The following is a 24513-nucleotide window of genomic DNA, read 5'->3' on the forward strand; positions in this document are numbered from 1 at the left end:
GAAAGGCTTGGACTCATAGCTACATAGATTAATTCCCTAAGGATGCCGGTCAGCAATAGCCTTTTTCTGTTCCAAATTGCAAACATGACTATGAAATCAAATCCATATGAAAAGTACATGCATACAGACTTACTGTCTACATCTGCGCATATTAAACTATGATTTAATATTATATATGAGTCATGACAAACTCAAGGAAAACTTCCATCTTCTCTATATGGCCACGAAGACAAGAAAGATTTCAGTTTCCATAGTTCTTGCTTTCTGGCTATAAACTATGAAAAAATCAACAAGTTGTTTAAATATTCATCAAGGTTAGTTCTAAAGTGTAATGCAAGGTTCATAAGCAAAAGTAAACCACTGGAAATTTTAAAGAGCTCTGGGCCAAATGGACCAAGTATTCAGACTCTATACTGGAAAGAATAATATGCCTGTATCTGAACGGATCCTTGGAATTTTGAGATCATGTTGGGAAGATTGTCAACAAAGGATTGCCATGGAAAGATACTTATTCATGAAACAATTGCTCTAAACGGCATAGGCAAAAAGGCAATTTATCAGAACCAAAATGATGAACTTGCTTCTGCAACCAGTTTTTGCTCCCTGCACCCCAACTCACTTCATTTTCAAAGAACGCCTTACATGAGGCCAAAGGCTCCCCTAGGGAACAAACGCTACACTAGAGAGTAGGGCTTTGTATAGCATGCCAACTTATTTAATTATCAGATGGGGCAGAGATCAGAAGAGGAGGTACGGCATATTGGCTCCTATTCTAAGAAAATGTCATTTGCATTGTCCAGCCTATTTTCCATTTACAAGTGCTTTGAAAAGCCTAGCCAATAATTTTAAGTTCTGTCTCTATTTTAAATGTTCTTTCCTTTGCCATTATTACATGTCCTAGAGTATAAAACAAATAAGTAGGAAAATAGATAGGAACAAACAGCTTGCAAATATAATTTCCAGACTGTGTTTTATTAGCGTTTTGTTGAAAAGCATTACATTTGGACATAATATTGCACATGGCATTAAAAAATAAGGATTTCTACCACAGGATGGATTTGCATTCAGAATCCAGTATAAATACTTCTAATTGTACTTTCATAGCTGCAGATATAATATTTGGTTGCTTGATTTATAATGCATAGAAAGGAACAGTTGCCTTAACTGCAAAATGCTGCATTTTGGAAAATAAAAGCAATGGAGGTTTGTTGGTAACTAAATTGTTATAATACTGTTCACTCGCTGATTAAGGAAAAACAAGGTTAGATTACATGATGGTAGTATTTCATCTCCAAAAGAACCGTAGCCATTTCTGGGGACAATCCAGATTCCAGAAGGAATTTCTCCAGTTTTAACTCCTTATTTAACTCTTTAACTCTTGTTCCCAGACACTGTAATAGTAAGGAGATGGATTAAACAGTTTAAACCTGGAGGCTGATTTTTATCATTCTATATTGTGGTCCATGACCATAACAAAAGACAAATGTTATAATGTGATCATCTGCCATATTTTTAAAGGATGTCCTCTTGTTTATCCCTTGTTTTCAAAAAGTCATAATATTAAGAGCAGCCACATGCATACGTTTCTCACGAGACAAAAGACAGAAGAGTCCAGCACATGTCCACTCTTCAGTCTTTAAAAACCAATAATAAATACTCATAGCAAAATAAGAACAGAAAGCCTCCAATACTGTTTTAGACAAAGCCTGACCCATTCCTAATGCATTGTTCTAAGGATGCCGGGTCATCTTCTTGAAAATTAAAAACAAGAGAACGAACGGAAAATCAATCATCTGATTTCCGCGCCAGCCTGCAGAAAGTCCAGTTGTGCTCGACTGTGTTTTCATTGGCTCGTTCACTCATGTGGTGGACCCTCGTGTTTCGGATGGTGAAGCCTTGCTTTGTTATATACTCCATCAGGTGGACTCTGAGAGAGACTTCTTGGTGGTAATCGCAGGGGCCAAATGTGAAAGAAACTTGGCAGTCCCTGGTGTCCATCATATGCTTATTCCACTTGGTGAAATAGTTGGAAATGCCTTCCAGCAATGAGTGGACCTTGGTTGTGATGGTTAGCTGTGTGATGATCACTGCCACCGGGTTGGAGTACTTTGATAGTTTGCGTGTACTAGACAACTCTACTACCTCTTCAAAAGTATCCACGGAATACAAAGGTTTAGGATCATTCAGACATTGTATTAAGGGTTCGATCTGGTAAAAATCCGCCTCTTTCCGAAGCAGATCGAATTCCTTAAAATCCAAAGGTAGTGTTAGCTCTGAGGTTCGTAAAAAGTTGAGAATGTACCGGAAAAGTGGCCCATCTCGGTCAATGAAGTAATTGCCCTGAGAATCTCTGGCAGTCGGGAAATCGCCGCTGAACATGGCTCCCAACATTGAATCAGGATACCTCGTGAGAGTTGTAAGCGATGTCGTATACAAGTGTCCACCCACATTTAGAGTGATCGGCTCAGTCATCTTAGGGAGGAAAAAGTAAGTTTCAGAACTCTTTTACTCTCATATGAGCACGTTACCTGGTTTTAAATACAGGTAGTCCTCGACTTACAACAGTGGCCATTCAAAGTTACAACGGCACTGAAGAAAGTGACTTATGACCATTTTTCACACGTGACCACTGCAGCATCCCCAAGGTCATGTGATTTACATTCGGATGCTTGACAACTGACTCACATTTATGACAACTGCAGTGTTCCGGAGTCATGTGATCATCTTCTCTGACTTTCTGACGAACAAAGTCAATGGGGAAACCAGATTCACTTAACAAACGTTGAACTAATCTAAGAACTGTAGTGATTCATTTAGCAAATGGGGCGAGAAATCGTAAAATGGAACCAATTCGCGTAACAAATTTCTCACTTAACAACATAAATTTTGGGCTGAATTGTAGCCATAAGATGAGGACTACCTTTATTTAATAAATCACCATAATTCATCTGCATATTAAAAAACAACAACTCCTTATCAGTTTGAACTAATGTTATTGTTAAGAAGTATTTTTCAAACATTAAGTGGAAATTGCCATTCTGTAATTTTAACCCATTATTCCATCTCTCTGGAATGGGAAACAGGTTTAACCTTCTAACTGACCTTCTTTCAGATATCTAAAAAGCTAAGCAAATACAATAGATCACAATTTAAAGTGGTATCCCTGTTGGTTGAATTCCAGGATAGCTTAACAACAACAACCCAATTGAATAATATATTAAAAAGACTGCAATGTCGAAGGATCAATGTATCAGATTTGAATGGAGCTTTCAGAAGAATCAAATAACCATTTGTCTGAAATGGTGTAGTGCCGTGATGGCGAACCTATGGCACGCATGCCACATGTGGCACATGGAGCCCTCTCTCCAGGCATGCGAGCCGTTGCCCAGCTCAGCTCCACCACGCATGTGCGCGCACCTCCCACCGGTCAGCTGATTTTCAGGTCTCTGCATTGCATGTGGGAGATGCATGCACATATGGGGGGGGACAGTGCTGTGCTCCCCCTGCGCCCCATTTTTGGTCCCAGGAGGCTTCAGAGAGGCCTGCTAGGACCAAAACAGGGCACATGGGGTGTCATGTGCATGCGTAGAAGCGTGGGGAGGTTGCATGCATGCCCGGAGCACGGGGTAATGCATGCATGCGCATGGGCGCATTGCATTATGGGTGTGGGCACGCTCGCATGATTTTAGCACACAAAGAGAAAAAGGTTACGTAGCCATCACTGGTATAGGGTTTCCTGCCTAAGCAAGGGGTTGGAATAGAAGACCTCCAAGGTCCTTTTCATTGTTATTCTATTCAAAATAACAAAAAAAACCCACCCCTCACTCAATTAATTTATTTTAAAAACTGTACCACTGAAAAACAGTGATTCTGAAATGTGCATCAGAGAAAGTATAAATTGCTTCTGGCGTGTAAGGTTCTTTTAAATAAGACATACAGGCTCTAGAAAAGGTAAACAAGTTGCAACATTTCCTTGTTTATTGGAGGAAATAGTTGAAGTAGCAATGGTTACTTAAAACACAATTGGAAAGCAGTTTGTTACTGCTTCACTGAAAAAGCAATAATGCAGAAAGAACATGGGGCAGAATCCAAAGTACACAGACATTTTTTGGAATACAGTGCTGTGAAACTAGAGATGTTCACTTGAATTAACTAGAACATCCAAAGGACAACTGAGAAATTCTCCAATATAAGCTTTACTGAATGAGGTTTCACCTCACAACAGCCATTCTAGCAGGCAGAGATTAATTGAAAATAGGATCACTACGTCAGTTTTGCTGAAAAAAATGGTTGCATGAAATTTCTCCTCTTGAACCTCCATTTCAGCTTAATATCATTTAATTTCTGTTACCTCCACTATTTAAGCATCGTTGTGTTAGTCCTCTCCTTACCTTAGATATATGTGCATGTGCGCCCACATACCATTTCAATTCTTCTTGTGAGTTAGAAGTTAATTTGCTTATTTATATCCTATCTTTATCATTTTTTACAACTAAATTAAGGCAGTGAACATTTCCAATAAATCTTCCTCCTCCTATTTTCTCCATAACAACTACCCCATGAGGTGAGTTGGGCCGAGATAGAGTGATTGGCTGAAAACCACCCAGCTGGCTTTTATGGTGGGACTAAAACTTATGGTCTCCTGCTTTCTAGTCTAGTGACTTAACCTTCTAGACCAAACTGGTTCTCAAATGTTTGGTAATGGCAGAGTTAGGAACAACAAAGATACTGTGCTAAACCCCAAAACTCCGAGGCATCTGATGGAGGATCCAAAACTGAGGAAGACCACTCATAGGGGAGAAACGAGAATTTTTTATATATAAACTGACAGAGTCTGAGTGCTCTCAGATTAACCATTTCAAAATAACCTAACTTCATCCAATGCATAAAAAGGGCTTTCCAATTAGCATAAACAGGATCTCTGAATTCTCCCTCTAATTAGCTTAGCACATTAACTTTTGCTATAGGTCTGTGACATCTTTAATATTTTAAACCTAGCTTTAGGATTAAAATAACTATAACAGCACCACTTTGTATGAGAATTTTTTTATATTCTGAAAAATGTATGTTATTGAACAATAGAAATACTTACTATATGTCCCCAGTCTCCATTATCCATCTGTTCCAATGCACGGTCTACACAAATCTAGATTTATCTGGTGTTTTTGAAAAGATGTAGAATTCACCACTTACTCTTACTCTGTTTGGTGGAGAATGGGGGGGGGGGGGAGAGAAAGCATTGTACATTAGGAGCACTAACAATAAACATAAAAAGCAAGTTGTCTCTATCTTGGATGGCAGCTACAAAGAAACACAAATTAAATCAAATAAGATAGAATCCCTTCTGCATCCTGACTATTCTGAACCTTATACAGCCTCCCAGGAAATACGACAACTGGCTGAGAAATGGAAAGACAGAAAGATTTCAACATAAACTATGCATGTGTTTTCAGCCTGATTTTTTAATAATAAAACAAATTATTTCAGCGTATATTTTAACAATGTTCTAATCCAGATGACAGCACCCGAATTACTAAAGCATTTATTATCAAGTACATTTTTATGGATTTGAGTCCAAAGTCCACAAGAAGATTTTGCAATAATATCTTTTAGTCTAAAACATTTTTAGTTGTTTTTACTGGAAAAGGTTGTTCTAGAAACAAACACAGATAAGGTTTTTGAAACAATTCAGATTTTTCAAAACTCCTATCCCCAAAAATATTATAGGAATAAGAATGCTAGTACGAACTAGTATTCTTATTCAATATGCCATTCCTGCCTAACATATAAGAGATGAGAAGATTTTGATATGAAAAATAACTACAACTTTTATTTTTCATTCAAGTTTAAGTGAGATGGGCAAGACTAAAGTCCATCTCAAGTAGAGCTCAATTCCTGGTAATAATATGGTCTGTATATTTTTCTTGGCAACAATATTCTATGGAAATGGTTTATTTATTTTATTTATTTACTGAGCGCTTATAGACCGCCCCCTCTCCCGAAAGGGACTCGGGGCGGTGTACAGTCCATATCGAAAATACATCATATAAATAACTATAAAATTAAGCAATTAAAATTAAATAGATAAATAGATACGAAGGAGGATAAAAAGGTTTAACAGAACTGTACAGCTGAGTAAATCCTATCTTCCTATCTTCCTATCATTCCTATCTTCCCCCAGAATACTTTTTTTAATTTTGTTAAGTATATCTCCTTTTGGAGACTAGAGTTGAGTAGCAGAAGGTAGCAAGGAATGTGCCGCTGAATAGTCACTCTATCAATCACATCTGCCGAAGTTAAAACAAGGATACCTTTACTTGCGTTAACTAAAATAAAGTAGGATAAACATTCTCCAAAACAAGCGATAAGTAGTCTTGAAATATATACACAGTCTATGATACAACACGTTGGTTTACAGATGCTCAACTCACGATTCACCATGTAGACAGGTAACTAACATACAGTGTAGCCACCATCCAATATACAGTATTCAACCCCAATAACAAGCACGAAGAACATACAGGAACAACCAGGAACAAACAATAGTAGTTCCTACTCCCTTTTATGGCTGGTTAAAGCAACAGCATCCAATCACATCTCACTTGAGCATTTAAAGTGGAAGATACATTATTTCAATCATAGCAAATAATGTATGTACACACACACACACACACACACACACACAGCCAACCCAATACTAGGGCTACATCCCTAACAAATTTCCCAAGCTACAGCTCTGGATGGTGTTACTTTCTTCTCCAAAGCTAAAATTTTGCTCTCTAATAAATAGCAAGCTGGGAATTGGCCATTATTATGGAAAACCATGGTTTCTAGTACCACGTAATGGGTTGCCTTTCATTACACTGCATAAGCAAAAAAAGAAGTTCACATATATCATTCTTTGCCTCTTACAATGGGGAATTATTATAAATCATCCCAAATGGTGACCCACGCCCACAGCAGAACAAGACTCCTCTGCAATATTTAGCGAAAGATCAATGAAAGCTTAATGCTTAGTTAAAAACAGCAGTGTCACACTCATTTTTTAAAAAGAAATCTCATTATACCCCAAAATACAAGTTTCCTATATTGAAAAATGTAGTTAAAATGTATCTTCATAGAAAAAGTGTGAGGATAAAGGAAAAAAAGAGTGAATAGAGAGCCGCTAAACCAGATCTAAAAATGGTGACCTATTTCTAGATATTGTCTATTCACAGTACAATACATTTGCACCATCCCATATCTCTGGTACTGCCTATTTAACATCCGAAGTTGCAAGTTGTATCAGCAGAAGAAAATGTGTTTTAAGTCATTAAGTCCATTACCAATTATTCTTACTTCTGAAAGATGCAGATCTTACCAAGGTCTCAGTTTCATCACATGTGCCTTACTGGAATTTATTTAGAAACTACGGTTGATCCATAGTGTAGTAGCCCAATTGCGAAGCAAGATTGAGTCATGGAGCATGATGGCTCCCTTGTTTGAAAAAACTGACTCCCTATTTCTAAGTGCTAAGATCCACTAAATTGTTTAGGGTCAGAATACTTAAATGGCTATCTTCTCCCATGTATTTTATTTTTTATTTATGTCGTCAAACATGTATTAGACAACATATGTAAGTATAAACATGATTTTGGATCCATGAAATGGATGCGAATAAAAAGAAACATTAGGACAGAGATGGTAGGCACGTTGGTGCGCTTAGGCATGCCCCTTATTCATCTTCTATAGTTACCTACCCTGTTTCCCCTAAAATAAGCCCTCCCCAGATAATAAACCCAATTGGGCTTTTGAGCGCATGCGCTAAAATAAGCCCTTTCCCGAAAATAAGCCCTCTTCAAAAATATTGCAACACAGCAGCAGCCATGAGGTGACCATGCTCGCCACATCCTGCACCTCAAAAATAATAAGACCTCCCCAAAAATAAGACCAAGTGCATATTTCGGGGATCAAAAGAAAATAAGACCCTGTCTTATTTTTAGGGAAGCACAGTATTTGTCTATTGAGATCCTCTGCTATGCATATATTTTCTATGACCAAACAACTCGTAAGGCATGGCTTTTTGGTGACTCACTTAAGCTTGGTAATCCGTTTCTCTTTTTTAATGTATTATTGACAACCCTGTGGCCCATTGGCCAATCCTCTGAGATAAAGTAGTGTAGTATGATATGACGAAAATAAACATTCGTATTTTTTTTACCCCAATGCCCATGAAAAAAAAAACCCAAAACAAAATTAAAAAATAAAAAATATATACTGTAGTGGCAAAACAACTTCAATAACAAGTCAATATTTACTAACCTAAAGAGATAAAAAGAATTAGCATGGACAGACCAAACAGAATAACTATGTGTGGTCCAATTATGACTTTCTACTGGCTTCCCCATTGATTTTGCTTGTGGGAAACCAGCAGGGAATATGACTGCTGGAGTTCTACAACAGCCACAACTGGTTTGAATATCATTGTAGTTTCAATTCCACAGGGGTATAATGGATCCTGAATTGTTTACTTCTTTACATTACATTTATATTAGCGGATTTTAAATACATTGAGACAAAAAATGCTGCGGTATAATACACCATTTGGGCTAACTAAAAAGAAAGAACGTTGGTCTTACCTGAACGTTTTTTTCTGGAGTAGTGGAGGGAGGGGTCACAGCAGGGTTTAACACAGCCTGATTGGTCCATTTGACTGAGAGAAAACTTCTTAACCTTCGCCTTCTCCCGTTGGTTCCCAGTTTCCGCGATGTCACGGCCAACAACTGCAAGTCAAACACAAACAAGAACAAGCCCCCCCGGGGCCTCCCGATTCTACACCTCCCGGACCCTGTCTAACTAACTAACTAGGGCGGGAAATGTGACCCCTCCCTCCACTACTCCAGAAAAAAACGTTCAGGTAAGACCAACGTTCTTTTTCCAGTAGAGTGGAGGGAGGGGTCACAGCAGGGACATACCCACGCTACGTCCCCGGGCGGGCCGACTGGGTCCCAGGTGAAGAATCGGCCACCACCCTCTGAAGGACCCTCCGGCCAAAGGATGCCTCAGCCGAGGCATAAGTATCCAAACGATAGTGCCTAATAAAAGGTGTGGGGGAAGCCCAGGCCGCCGCCCTACAAATATCCTCGAAAGGTGCCCTGGTGGCCCAAGCCGCCGAAGTAGCCGCACTGCGGGTGGAGTGCGCAGTGATCCCCGATGGGGGAGTCTTCCCAGAAGCCCCGTAAGCCTCAACTATGGCCAACCTAATCCATCGTCCGATGGTGGAAGAAGACACCTTACATCCTAACGAGCCTGGACGAAAAGAAACAAATAACGCTTCCGTCCTCCTAATGCCCTCAGTTCGCTTTAGGTAAATGCGAACAGCCCTGCGAACGTCCAGCTTATGCCACACCAACTCCCGCTCTCTCGAGGGATTGGGACAAAAATTCGGGAGCACGACCTCCTGGGCCCTGTGAAACTGTGAATTCACCTTCGGAATGAACGAAGGATCCAAGCGAAGGACCACCCTGTCCTGGTGTATTACACACAGGTCGCTGCGTGAAGAAAGGGCCCCCAACTCTGAAATGCGCCTGGCCGATGTAATGGCCACTAAAAACACCACCTTAAGGGTAAGCAGACGCATGTGTACCGTCCTAAGTGGTTCGAACGGGGAGCTCGTCAGAGCCTGGAGAACCAGGGTCAGATCCCAGGTCGGAAACCTATGAACCGGAGGCGGACGGATGTTAGCCGCCCCCTTCAGAAAACGCTTAATCAGTGGAGACCGGGAAAGGACGGGGGAACCCTCCCCCCCCAGAATGGTGGCCAAAGCCGCCACTTGACGCCGGAGCGTATTATGCGACAAGCCATCCTCCAACCCCTTCTGGAGGAACTCCAACACGTCTGGGACGGTAGCCCTAGAAGGATCCAACCCCAAAGGAATGCACCACTTCGCAAACGCTTTCCATGTGGCATTGTAAATTCTAACCGTGGACGGCCTCCTAGACGCCTCTAAGGTGGCTATGACTCCTGACGAAAGTCTCTGCCCCCTCAGGATCCTCCGTTCAAGAGCCAGGCGGTCAGATGGAGCCACTGAGGCCCTGGGTGATGTAAAGCCCCCTGACTCAGAACGACCTCCCCCGGGGGAATCCTCCAGGGGTCTGCTACCGACAGCTGGACCAGGTCCGCGAACCAGGGTCTCCTCGGCCAGTATGGTGCTAACAGAATAACGAGAGCCCTCTCTGTGACTATCTTCCCTATCGTACGGGGAACGAGGGGAAGGGGAGGAAAGGCATAAAGGAGACCCGGGGGCCATCGGCTCCTGAGAGCATCCGCTCCTTCCGCCGACGGAGACTGGAACCGGGTAAAGAACCGGGGCAGCTGAGCGTTGTCGGGGGAGGCGAACAGATCCACCCGAGGTGTGCCGAACCTGCTGCATATCTTCCGAAACAACTCCGGGCCCAGTTGCCACTCGCCATCGTCTAGGGTTGTGCGACTCAGCCAATCCGCCTGAAGATTGGACACTCCTGAGATGTGCTCCGCCACTATGGAGGCCAAGTGTCTCTCCGCCCACAAGCCCAACGACTGCGCCTCTCGCCAGAGAGAACGTGAGTGGGTGCCCCCCTGGCGATTGACATGGGCCTTCGTCGCCACATTGTCCGTAAGCAGGAGGACATGGCGCCCCCGCAGGTGATGACGAAAAGTCCTTAGAGCAAGCCGCGCGGCTTTTAGCTCCAGCCAATTGATGTTGTGGCGGAGATCCGAGGCAGACCAACGTCCCTGGGTCATGTCGGAGTCCATCACGGCCCCCCAGCCGAAGAGGCTGGCATCCGTCGTCACTGTGACTCTCTCGGGCTCCCAAAAACAAGCCCCCTGTTGCAGTGCTGGGGACAACCACCACCGAAACGAGAGTCTCACCTCCACCGGTAGAGGAACTGGACGCAAGGAGTTGCTCATCATCCTTCTCTGGACCGGGATCAAGGCCCACTGGAGAGGTCGCAGGTGGAGCTGGGCCCAGGGCACTATCCCTATGCAAGAGACCATCTTCCCCAGAAGTTGAGACAAGGTCAGGATGGAAACAGACCGTCTTTTTTGTACAGAGGAGACCAGCTGGCGAAGGCTGGACAAGCGCTCTGGAGACAGACGGACCCTCCCTGACTCAGAGTCTATCACTGTCCCTAGGTGTAGAATCTGCCTGGATGGGGACAGGTGGCTCTTGGGAAAGTTCACTGAAAACCCCAACGCCTGAAGCCAACGGATCGTCAGCCGAAGATCCGACTTGGCCCTGGGGAGGGACCCTGCCTGAACGAGGACGTCGTCCAAGTAGCACTGAAGTCTCACCGGAATGGAACGCAGGTAAGCCGCCAGTGCTGCCAGGACCTTGGTGAACGTCCGCGGAGCTGAGGCCAGACCAAACGGGAGAGCCCGGTACTGGTAATGCCTGCCCCGGTGAGAGAACCTGAGATAACACCGGTGAGACTGAAGGATGGGGACGTGGAGGTAGGCCTCCGTCAAATCTACTGAGGCCATGTAATCCCCCTTCCGAATGCCCTGCAGAATGGATTTCAGGGACGCCATCTTGAACCGCCTGTATACTAGGTAGCGGTTTAGGCGTTTCAGGTTGAGGATTGCCCTCCAACCCCCCGAGGATTTTGGAACTACGAACAGATGGGAGTAGTAGCCCAGACCCCTCTCCGGCTCCGGAACGACCTCCACTGCCCTGATTTCTAGAAGATGGGCGACCGCGAGGTCCATGAGACGACGACGCTTCGGGTCCCGAGCCGGGGGAAAAACTTTGAAAAAACTTGGGGGTTTGGAGAGGAATTCTAACCTTAGGCCGTGGCGAACGGTCGCCCTGACCCAACCGTCTGACGTGATCCGATCCCACTCGTCCGCATACAGTGCCAGGCGGCCTCCGATGGGATGACTCGGGTTCGAGTCATTTCCCTCTGCGGAAGGGGCGGCCGCCCCCCCCACGAAAGGGCCGCTTGGACTGCGGTTGATATCTAGAACGGTCCTGAAAACTCTGTCTATGAAATGACCTGTCCTGCCTGTACGGTTGGTATCGCTGGTCCTGATCCCTGTCATAAGACTTGAACTGGGGCCTGCGATAGGGATGACTACGGGACTCCGCCTTCTTGGTGGATGTAGGCATAACTTTCTTTTTATCTTTGTTTTCCACCAAAATCGGGTCTAAGGAAGCCCCGAACAAATTTGGACCCTCAAAGGGGGCAGCTACTAGGTCCCACTTGGCTTTATAGTCCATCTGCCAGTTCCTGAGCCACAAAAGTCTACGAGAGGCCACAGAGGTGGCCAAAGCACTTGAACCAAATCTAACTGCGTCTAGGGTCGCATCAGCCGAATACTGACACGCTGCCATTATTTTAGCCAAATCCTGGTGAGCGCGCTCCTCCTGGATCGGAATGCGCTCCTGGAGCCGGCGGAGCCACATGACCGTAGTACGGTTAAAGTACGAGGCAGCAGCCGCTGCCCGCACCGCCCATGCTGAGGCTTTAAAATTTTTACGTAAAGTGAGCTCCGCCCTCTTGTCCTCTGCCTTAAGTTTGTCAGCCGCGTCCCCCAAAACTACTGGAGAGGAGGAAACTAAAGCTGCTATGGGCTGATCTATAACTGGAAGCTGAATAGCCTGCACAAAAGACTTTTCCATGTTGTAGGCGCGACGGTCGTTGCTGCCAGGTGGGGAAAAGTTAGAAGGACGGGCCCATTGGCTAGTAGCTACCTCTAAGAAAAGAGGAGGGGCAGGAATCTCCTCCTTATTGGTGGCCGTCGCTGAGAACATGACCATGTCCGGATCCGTGGGCGGTGGGACCGTGGGGTCCCCCGTGCCCACCTTTGTGGTCCTCCTAGCCTTCTTAAGCAATGGTTTGAACATGGCCTGGAGGAAAAGATTGGAAGAGCGAGGCGGCTCAGGAGCCGCATCCTCCTCCTCAGAGAACCCCCAATCGTCCCTCCGTGCCTCCCCCCTAGAGGAGACCTCACTCATGAGGGAAGGCGAAGAAGCCCTAGATCTGGACCTACTAAAGGGAGTAACTCGACTGTGGTGGTAAGGTCTGTCCCTTTGGGAAATGCCCCTAGAAATGGCTGCAGAAATAAGCCTTTTGAGATTCTCAGGGAGGTTTTCGAGATCCTCCTCATCTCCTTCTGAATCATAGTCTGGTGCCACATAGGCCCTGCTGGATCTCCTACCCCTAACTGGACCTGCAGAGGTACCTTCCAATGGATCCCCCCTATCTTCTTCCCTAATCCCCGGGAAAGCAGAAGGAGAGCGAGGCGCCCCCCGCTCCTGACTCCTAACAGATCTGCATGGGGAAGCAGAGGAAGAGGAAGAGGAAGGGCTGAACCCCCTAGCCACCGGTGGGGGAGGGCATGAAGCCGCCACGTGTGGGGATCTGGATCTGGGCCTAGGATCCCTGGCCTGTCTCTTCTCAGCCCTTTCAATGACCTTCTCGATGGCCCTGGATCGCCTGAGCTCATCCCTTTGCAGAGCTCTCGAAGGCCTGTCCTCAGCTGAAGGCCTAGAAACCCGAGGCCTAGCTGGGGGAGTGGGCTCAACCTGATCTTCGCCTGCCTGAGCTGGCGCGGCCTGCTGGGACTCAGTTCTATCTGCCATCCCCACTCACGTGCTCCAGAACGAGGTTTTTGGTAGGAATTGCCCTTCAGCTGGTGAGAATCGCCTGCTCCGGGCCTCCGGTAAAGTTGCAAACAGCACAGCCACGTTTTTTACAGCCTCTCCGTGTTGCAAGCCCCAAACACGTGACTCAAAATGGCCGCCGGCTTCTTTTGGGCGGTGCTTTCAAAAGCGCGCCTAAAAATGGCCGCTCACCTCGCCCCTATTGCCAATGCCTGCAGCTGCAAGCTCGCTTTCCCAAAACACTCTCTAAATCACCGCTGAGCTCCTAAGCCCCTAGGAGCCTTCCAAACCAAGAAAAACGATTCCGCGCTGCTGCCGTGGGCTGTAACCGGCCCGGGAAGCTAGCGGTTCAAATTAGAAGCCGAAAAGCCGCTTTCGCGCCGAAAAGCCCCAGCGCGCTGCGAGCCTCACCGGAAAGTTTTAAGAAGACAAATTAAAGCACGTAGGATCGCCCGGCACACCCGAGACCCCAGGTACCAGTCCGGAGCGATCCCTTAAGAGAGGGGGAGGAAGCGCCCCCCCCCACTGACTATCTCAGCCTCCTGAGGGCAATCGAACAACAGCCCTGCAAGGCGGACCATTAGAAAAAAATTTTTAAATAAAAACTCCAAATTCAAGGTGCCAACAACACTAACACTGACTAATAAAACCCACTAAAACTCTACTACTAGGAACCAAACCTGTGTCTTGGACCTTGACTGAGAGGAAACTGGGAACCAACGGGAGAAGGCGAAGGTTAAGAAGTTTTCTCTCAGTCAAATGGACCAATCAGGCTGTGTTAAACCCTGCTGTGACCCCTCCCTCCACTCTACTGGAAAACAAACAGATAAATACAATGAGAGTTTTGGTAGTATATAAATTATTTACTGAAGATCTTGAGGAAAATATATGTACATAAAAAGAAGAAAAAGACTCCAGAAAGTGAAGGACCAGATAAATAAACAATGGATTTAGAGATGTATTAAAATTACTAATAAATTAACTTTTCTAATATTTCAATAAGTGATTAAATTACACAAAATACAATACCAAAAGCAATAGAATACAAGATAAATTATAATTAAATTATGAAATGCAATAAATGCCATTGTTTGAAAAAATACCTATTTAAAAACCCCATAAAAAATAAAGTAAAGCAGTTAAGAAACTACTTAGTTGCAAATTATACTGTTCACTCTCACTGTACCCCAACTATTAATTTAAATCCATTTATTTGTAAGCTTTAGGAATTAGGAATCTAGTTAGGTCCCTTCATCTATTTTACCCTCTTAGAAAGTGTGATAAGATGTATATATAAAGGAGCCATTCTTGCTTGCATTTGAAGGGAGCTCAGACTCAATAATCTTCCAAAATTAACATTATTTATATAAGAAGGAATTAAACATAATTATAAGTTACCATTTTAACCCAGCTCTTTTTAATACTCCAAATATTTTGATTGCTGGGTTTTTGTGTTTCATACGATGCTATAATTTGGAAGGATCCTTTTAAGTTACGATTTGGTATAAACCATCTAGGGCTTTTCAGAGACAAGACTCAGTATATATATTTTTTCAAACAAATCTGTTGACTAGGCTGGACAAACCACTGCCAACTGCAGAGGTTAATCTCAGTTCTCAATTCCCTTTAATATGAAAAGAAGTTTATGAGGCCTGAACATGTAAACGCCTAATTTTTCTCAAGGCAGTAAATCAAATTCAGGTGCAATCACATTTGACTACTTGGTTAGTTCACTTGATCAATAATACGTACAGGAAAAGAACAACTAAGTCTATGCTTCAAAAATGCTTTCTAAAGAATAGGCTGTTTCTTGAAAGAAACAACAAATGAATGGACGATGTGAAAATCCCTTCAGTTACATAAACACATAATGGAAAACAAATGGGGCCTTTGGTAGAAGCTGCTAGTAGCCTTCATTCTCTCTTTCAAAACCGAGGAACCTACTACATATTCATGAGAAAGGTTACCACAAGCAACAATATTTTCTTTTTAAAAAAAAATCCTATTGGAAACTATCATAGAATTTCACTGATGTTTCATTGTATGGGACGGGATGGCCTTGGAAGTCCACCGACATCCCATGTACACTCCTTGCCTACATAGAGCAGTCTGACCAATCTATTTAAATTCACTGACCAATTTTCATTACTTTTAATGTCCCCAAGGCCTTAAATTGATGAATAAACAACAACTATGGGGGAAGTAGAAAAGATTTACATCTTCCCGTCTTCTCTGTGGCAGACGAGATAGCTTTTGATCACAATAATGTTGTGCAGCATCAGAATGCATAATTTATTAAAGCAATTGGTTCAGGCAAGCGCTTCCTAGCCCTTTTACACATGGACACATTTGCTCTGCCCCACACAAAACACACACACACAGCCTTATTGATTAAAGTAGATTTCCAGAACTGTGCAGAAACCTTGTTTTAAAATGCAGCATAAAGCTAAAAAAGCACCAAGTAGTCTATCTTGTACAAGAAAACACAGCAGGGCTGCTGATTCTGATCAACAATTTTAATCTGGAAATAATAAAGCTGCATTTAGAAATGGCATTGTTTCACCTGGGTTTTTTTTTCCCCTGCAGCTTTCAATAAAAGAATTCCTGAAAGGCCTTATTTCTACATAAACTATAGCCATCTTAAAATCGAAAATGTGAAAAATACGCAGAATCAGTCTCCAGAGTAGAAGTGCAAGAATAGTACATATAGGACAAGAATAAAATAGAATAGAATAGAATAAACAGAATTGGAAGGGACCTTGGAGGTTTTCTAGTCCAATCCCGCTTAGGCAGGAAACCCTATACCACTTCATTGTTATCCAACATCTTCTTAAAAACTTCCAGTATTGGAGCATTCACAACTTCTGGAAGCAAGTTGTTCCACTGATTATTTGTTCTAACTGCCAAGAAATTTCTCTTTAGTTCTAAGTTTCTCTTCTCCTTGATTAATTTCCACCCATTGCTTCCTGCCCTCAGGTGCTTTGGAGAATAGTTTGACTCCTTCTTCTTTGTAGCAACCCCTGAGATATGTCACCCAACTTCTTCTTTTCATAAGACTAGACATACCCAGTTCCAGCAACTGTTCTTTATATGTTTTATCCTCAAGTCTCCTAATCATCTTTGTTGCTCTTCTCTGCACTCTTTCTAGAGTCTCAACATTGTGGCGACCAAAATTGGATGCAGTATTCCAAGTGTGGCCTTACCAAGGCATTATAAAGTGATATTAACACTTCACATGATCTTGGTTCTAATCCTCTGTTTATGCAGCCTAGAATTGTGTTGGCTTTTTTGGCAGCTGCAGCACACTGCTGGCTCATATTTAAGTGATTGTCCACTAGGACTCCAAGATCCCTCTCACCGTCACCACTATTGAGCAAGGTACCACGTATACTGTGCCTGTGCATTTTGTTTTTCTTGCCTAAATGTAGAACCTTATTTTTTTCACCATTGAATTTCATTATGTTAGTATGTTAATATGAACAACACAGCACAAAGCAAATTGCTTGTACCAGGTTCCTGTAATACAAAAATGCATATTTATTTGACATTGTCACATCGTGCCAAGTCTCATTCCATAAAAGTAACAATAGGTCTGATTATTATTATTCATTATAATAACAAAGAGTAAAATTATATATTTTTGGACAATTCTAAACAAAACATTTTTATTGGTTTCTAGGAATGATAGATTGTCCTTCTTCTCTCCTTTACTTCAAGAAATAAGTTAAATAGATATGTGATTTAGGTTAAGAATGAATTCATACGTCCAAATATAGGGCCAAACAAATAAGAATGTCTCTTTCATTACCTGTAAAAGATCAGTGAAATGACCTTAAGGGAAATAAGCAAGAATTACTACATCTGTATTTTCACACTCCTAAGACATAATGTGGTTTTTTTAGTTTCAAGCATTCTGTGCCCGTCATGTTTGTAAGTGATTTCTGGATCAGGCAACACCATAAAGCCATGGTTTACTACACAGTGTAAATTCAGAGCACTGGTTTATTTCAAGCAAGATATTTTCCATATTTTTTATCCAAGTTCCTTTTAGCCAAAAGTCCCTGAAATGGAATGCACAAGGCGCATAGTTCTTCCCATTTTGCCACCAATGGGCAGGTTTTCTACCCATCTAGGACATTGAAAGCATTTTGACTTTTTAGTCTTGATAAAACCCAAAAGTTCAAAAGGTCTGTTTTAAAAGAATTTACCCTACAAGAGGCTGAAACCTTCATATACAACTCAGCGCTGTCAGGCCCTCAAGCTGTTCCCAGACTGACAATTACATCCCATTATACCAAGCTTCCTGCCTCTGGCACTGAAATGTTTTATATATCTAACAGATGGAGCATGTGTCCTAGCTTCAAGGAGAACTACAGTGCTATTTCTGCTGAATTTCTTCCCTTACAAAACAGAATTTGGCAGAAAGAAGACAGAAAGGAGAAAAATGTAAGAGGAGATGGAGGAGGAAAGGTATTTTTAAAGAGCTTCTCAAAGCAAGAGGAATCAAAGTTAGTACAAAATATAATAATAGTACAGAGGAAGTATTCTGGTGACTTTGGGCATACTGTGGCATTATTGATCTACTAGGTCACAAATGGGAGAAGTAAATCACAGCTTACTCCTTGATCCCCTTCTCTCGGATTATCCAGGTCCTGCTGATTTTAGGCAAAGAATGCTAACTAGCAGAACCATAGAGATTCACTACTGAGGGATCCTAGAACTTGGCAGAAGTTTTGTTAGGCTTCCAGACTGTAAAATTTGAAAGACACACTGAAAAAACTGTCCAGGCATACAACAAAAGACATGATTCTACCAGCAACAGTGTTCTACTACCAAAGGTATATACCACCAAAACCTTAAGTTACAATACAGGTAGTCCTCGATTTACAAGAGTTTGTTTAGTGACCTTTAGAAGTTACAACGGCACTGAAAAAAAGTGACTTATGACCATTTTTCACAACATACCATATTTTTCAGAGTATAAAATGCACCAAGATTTTGAAGAGGTAAATTTTTTAAAAAAGTTTTTGTACTCTTCAGGCCTTCCAAACCCTCTGCATGCCTCATTTTTTGTGAAAAACAGGGCATGCAGAGTTTAGAGGCCTGCAAACTGCTCCTGGGGGCTGGGGGGGGGAACTGGCCCATTTTTTTGTGAAAACGGGCCTGTTTTTAGGGCATGCATAGGCTTTGGGAGGCTTATAGAGTGCTCCTGGAGGCTTGGGGGGGGGGAGGCAAAATGAGCAAAAAATGGCCCATTTTTTTGCTCGTTTTTGCCCTCCCTTGCCCCCAGGAGCACTTTGCAGGCCTCCCAAACCCTGTGCACATCCATTTCTGCAGATGGGGCGAGGTTTCGGGAGGCCAAAAATGTTGTATTCAATGTATAAGATGCACCCAGATTATCTCCCTCTTTTTGGGGGGAAAAAGGTGCATCTTATAGTCTGAAAAATACAGTAGCTTGCAGATGGCTGCACATGGACCGATGCACACACCTCCCAAACAGCACCTGCAAATAGTGAGAAGGTGTGCATCCTATATGCTGATTGATTGATCTGACTTCCTGTTCTGTGCTTTGCTGTTTAAGCACTCCCTAGCCAGAACTAACATTCACAGATGTATAAATGCAACAGCCAGCTCTCTGAACGACAGGGGCGTATGTTCCCTGGCCTGCAGTGATGGAGAAGTCCAATCCAGACTTCATTCTGATGCAGCAGAATCTACTCTGAAGCAAAAATTAGTAGTGGCACATTCCAGCTATGCCGTAATAGTTAAGCAACCCTTCTTTTGTAAATGAAATGAAGTCAGATTTAGATTTTGTGGCCATTCCCACATTTTGGAATGTGACCCTCTTTCTTCACAATAAACTTGCCTCACAATAAAATACAATATTCCTTTCCAAGCAAGACATTTAAATCTTCAGGATTCAAAAGACTTCAGCTCCATTCTACTATTTCTACCTTGCATATCATTACAGCAACATAGTTTACACTATCTGTAAATCCACTGGGGCCATGGAGGATATGAAATAGCAAGGTTTTGTTGACACGACTTCTATCTATGAAGTACAAATGGACAGCAAAAAAAACCCATCATGTATCTAATGCAGGAAATACCTGTGCAGTACAAGGATAGATTGAGTACAACAAGATGAAAAGCCAGGAAAGGAAGGGTTACTGTAGGGCATACATGTGTAAACAAGACTCAGAATAACAAAAACAATTTGTTCATAGTCTTGAAGAAATAACTTCTCTCTGATTTCCACTGGCCAGTTCACTGCTTTAATCCTCAGCCCTTCCTTCTGACCTATTCTCCAAAAACTGAGGTTCGTGCTCAGGTAACATTCAACCACACAGGACCAATGACTGATCTAGATAGCATTTGGCTGTGGAAATCGCTTGAAGGTGTTTCTTACCCAGACACAAAAAGGTTGAATCAGTCTCTCTAAAGTCACAGAGTTGGAAGGAATTAATTGCCGCCAGCCTCCTGTTCAGTGCTGGCATTCCAAGTAGATTGTTGTTTAGCTTCTCCCTGAACTCATCCAATGAAAGTCATCTCACCACTGCTGGAAAATTGCATCTAACGTTCAGTTAAATTTTGCTTTCCTGTAGCTTAAATCCACTATTCCAGAAAAAAATTCTGATCGTGACCTTTTTTTTCATGATGTTTTTGAAGCATGGAGGTTGAAAAATACAGGATCATCTTTTCTCAAGGTTAAATGTTGATACCAATATACAAAAGTTTCCATCTTTCTTTGTAAATATTGGTTTCTGGTCTCCTGATCATTCTGGCTGCATGTTCTGAATCCTTCTTATAAGAAGCAATATTTGAAATAGATATTTAATCAAAGCAGAATATGGCGCAAAAATTAAGTTTGCTTTTTTTTTTAGCCCTATCATTCTGTTGGTTCATATTCAGTTCACAATCAACTCTTACATCTTTTTCATAAGTACAATTTATTTACCCCTCCAGGTACCTTCCAAATCAAATAAGCAATCAAACTTGGAATTTGTCTGATTTTATTCATATCAGCAGCTAATACATTTGTATTGCAGATTCAATTCATTCAGAGCAAAAAGCCATTCCCAAGCCACGTTGTTATCCTTTCCAAAGCATCAAATCTGTCTTTTCATTTAGCGCTTCAGATTTTCTGAAGACATACTTTTTTGTTAGAAAATACCTAAACCAAAATAAGAGCTATCTAGTGCTGCCTTTTTGTCACTATTTTGTTGTACTCACTGAGCAATTGCCATCAGTTGTATCAGTATATTGGCAATATATGAATTCTTTTTTCTCTTTTAATGTGAACATTTCAAAATAAGCTCTTTCCATTGGTTTCCTTCCCTAACCTCAGTTCGTATTATTATTTGTCTTGGTACCAACTTCACAGTTCTAGAGTCTGCATAATTCTGTGTGACCTAAACCTCTTTCCATTTCCTATATTTGTTCTTACAGCTTTATGTTTTCACTAAGCTTTTCGTGTAACTACATTGGCTTCTTCTCCTGTTATTTTTTCATCTCAGTAAATTATTTCTAATTTCTTTTTAATACCTCCATCTTTAAAACTCCTTTTTCCAGCAGTTTTTCTTTCAAGGGCATCCTACTTTTAACTGCTGTTTATTTAAATTTTTTAGAATACATTTGTGGTTTCACTAAGTTTTAGGTTCCTTAAAATTAAGCATTAAATATATTATTTAAATTGTAAGTCAACCAGAGTCACTTTGCAGAGTGAAAAGGATAGCATGTAGGTTTAATAAATAAATTACATATTGTCAGTTTTCCCCAATGTTCCTACTCTTTCCTCAGTGAAGTCTTTCCTAGCATATAGCCTCACCAGGAATTTTTTTCTGGCTCACAAGCCGCACAGCTTTAAATTGATAAAATCCCTGTGGAAAAATACCAAGATTCATAGTTTGAGGTATGATTGTTTTTCAATAGGTGCGAGGAATGAGACGGGTACATTTAATATTCCTAAAGGAGCAATGATAGTGTTCCTCCAGCTATACTTACCATTATCCATTATCACTAGCAGAAAATCAGCTACTCTAGATATATCAGAGGTCCTGCTTTTGTGTGTGTGTGTGAGGGGGGGAGTTTTCCTTAGTATACTAACCACCCCAAGGCAAAAAAGCAAAACCACTCAAAATTATTGACAGAGCAAGGAAGACCAAAACGAAACCCAAATTTTATTTTTGATCATGTACATTTAAAATAATTAGATATACTCAATTATTCGTGTATGTAGCAATTCCTCCTTACGTTATCCTGAAAAATCTTTCATCGATGGTGCCACCCCTCACAGATTTTCCGACAACCTATTAGCTGATCAGTAACTGTAAGAGGTTGGTTTTTGAAAAGAGGAAAGGAAAACCAAGAGAGAGAACTGAAAATTGCAATATTTCTATTGCTAATAGCTATTCAACACTGTATTTCAGGATGCATTACTACTTCTGCATTTAGCAATCCTACACCAAAGAGTAGTCCTGGGTAGGTAGAATATGCAGCAATCACTTATGGAATCTCACAAACCCATAACATCTTTTATTCATAAATGAATTATGAATTACAGCTCATTGATTGAAAAGAGGTTTATAAACCTTCAACAGTATTCTAACTGGCAGGCAACCATGAACTGTCTAACAGAACACTAAGACCAGGCATCGGAACTTGCTTGAAATTCTAAGTTTAGCCATGCATGAGCCTCAGGGAAATATTTCAATTTTAGCCTCAATTCAATGTACTTTAAATTCAAAATAATTTGAGGGGCATAGCTGTTACTTTTACAATATACCTTTTTACGCAGTTTGCATGAGGGATACATAGAATATGCTGAACAAGGAACATGTATGGACATGGCTGATAGGGAGGGAATAATAAATGAATGAACTGTGAAATAAACAGCCATAAATGTGTGAATATCTGTGTCACACCTAAAAACACTTTTGTGACTGACCACTATTAATAATTCCTACATTTCACTTCCTTCTGTTTATCATTTATCATTCCTCTAGCATCAATAAACCTGTATGACGCCTAATTCTCAATTTATTGGACAGTTCACAACAAAGAAATTACAATAATAAATTGATCACTCTTTCAAATTCCATAAGAGAGTCATAAATGGACTAAAGCTTCCAAGTCAAAATTATGAGAATGATATGAAAACTATTAGACCATTAAAATTTATGCCAAGCTGCTACATTTTAGATAGAATTACCGAAATTAGTTTAATGTCACTGATTAAGAACTCTGGTCATCCAACACCTATGAAAGCTTCCCAATTTATCCATCAATTTGCAACATCTACTTATCCTCTTCCTGAGAAGTCTGAACCTATCATTAAGCAGAAATAAACAACACCTGTTGACTCAGGTCAATCATCAGGAAAATCAACTCGCTGCTTATTTATTAATTAGTGTTAAATATTATATCATCACAACAGGAGCTGCCATCTGAATTTTCTGACCCAGGCATCAGGATTTGCTTGAAACTGATCTTTTCCTATCAGTACTTACTGCACAATCTGAACCTCTATTTTGATGTACAAATCAACCAGACTAGCTCTTCTCAGATTTAGGCTTTATTCCTATGAAGCAAATAAAAAATGAAGCTAGATCATTTTAAAAAATAACTTGACTGCATTAGACTACTGAAATCCTGTATCACAAAAGCCAAGTTTAGGTTGGTGTATACATTCAAGATTGTACAATCAGTGCAGAAAAGAAAGTGAAATGTAAGTGAAGAGTGCTGCACTTGAATGTTAAATGGATTTTCTGCAGTGCAATAAATATTCTGATGGGGGAAACCACAACTGACAAGCAACAAATTAAAAAAAAACCTATTATTTTATCTTCAAAGCTACTTAATGTAATAATGGGCTACCTTGTGACTTTAAAAGGAATGCACCAAGGATTGTTACAGAGGAAGTTGGATTTGCAAAGAAAAACACACATTTTTCTTCTGCACATCTTTCCCTGCTTAGACATTCTTGAGACATCTCCTGCCAGCACACCACGGATTCTAATTCCTTGCGGATGCATCCTTTCCTTCCACCTCACCTCACCAGCTTCCAAACCTCCAGGCAACCCTATTATTTCAAGGCAATCAACCCACTTTTTTTCAAACGCTCTCCTTTATTGTTTTTTTTTTAAGTTTAAACTTTATAGACACATATTCTGCTAGCCCTACCTAGTCCCCAAAGGGGGAATACTGTACATGGCTGACTCTTCCTCGCCGGGGCAGATGGCTGCAATGCGAGGGGTAGCCCCCACGCATCTGGAGGGCTCCCGCTGGATGTATGGATGGCTTGCTTTTCTCCTAACCGCGCTCGCTCAAGCACTTTTTATTTCTTGAAAAGCAAGTTTAGGATCCCTCTTTAGTGACAGGTAGGAAAGTCACACGCCCTGACGGGTTCACGCGTTCCTCAACGGGGGAGGGAGGAGAAAGTCCACCGAAAAGCGAGCGCCCTATGGGGAAAGGAGGGCGAGAGGCGGTGGGGAATTAACAGGCGGCGGCAGCAGCAGCAGCATCCAAGGTTGCAGAACTCCCTCTTCGCCCTTTCATACGCCGTCCGCATTCCCACGCTCCAAGTTAGCCCTCCCGCAAAAGAAAAGAGCCAGCCCGCCTCGCTCTCCTCGAGAGGAGCCCAGGGACGGAGTTCCCCCTGCCCCGTTTCAATCCCCCACTCGCCCTCCCCGCGAAGAGCCCGGGAGCTCCGACCTCCCTTTCCCTTGGTCTCCAAAAGGGCGCCCGGGCTGCACATCCCTCTCCTGCCTGGCCCTCCACCCCGCTCTCCAAGAGCGCGGGGCTCTCTCTCTCGCCCCTTCCCTTAAAGCGCCCGACCCGCCGTCCCAACTCATCCCCGCGCTTCCCGCGCCATTTTAAGCCCCGCTGGA

The 24513-nt window shown here is 42.2% G+C and overlaps 1 protein-coding gene across 2 annotated transcripts; it reads right to left on the minus strand.

The window, feature by feature from the left end:
* Window positions 1-953: 953 nt before the first annotated feature.
* On the minus strand, window positions 954-23204 carry KCTD6 (potassium channel tetramerization domain containing 6). 2 transcript variants are annotated; one of them, XM_081939111.1, is made up of 3 exons: window positions 23134-23204; window positions 5093-5200; window positions 954-2472 (listed from the first exon to the last, which is right to left on the minus strand). In XM_081939111.1, exons 2-3 carry the CDS (start codon window positions 5117-5119, stop codon window positions 1786-1788), a joined length of 714 nt encoding a protein of 237 aa, XP_081795237.1. In that variant the 5' UTR covers window positions 5120-5200; window positions 23134-23204; the 3' UTR covers window positions 954-1785. The 2 variants fall into 2 exon arrangements, with proteins under 2 accessions (XP_081795237.1, XP_081795238.1); XM_081939112.1 differs by lacking the exon at window positions 23134-23204 and adding an exon at window positions 6522-6553.
* Between the last annotated feature and the right edge of the window lie 1309 nt (window positions 23205-24513).

Source organism: Natrix helvetica, assembly GCF_964273705.1.
Source record: "Natrix helvetica genome assembly, chromosome: 1".
Taxonomy (NCBI): Eukaryota; Metazoa; Chordata; class Lepidosauria; order Squamata; family Natricidae; genus Natrix; species Natrix helvetica.

What these genes read in the sequence shown, in the direction of transcription:
- KCTD6 (XM_081939111.1), bottom strand. Translation starts at nt 5,119, where the DNA reads ATGGATAATGGAGACTGGGGACATATA. An exon ending in ATGGAGACTGGGGACATATA is followed by an intron (nt 2,473 to 5,092) that starts GTAAGTATTTCT and finishes TTCCTCCCTAAG; the next exon opens with ATGACTGAGCCGATCACTCT.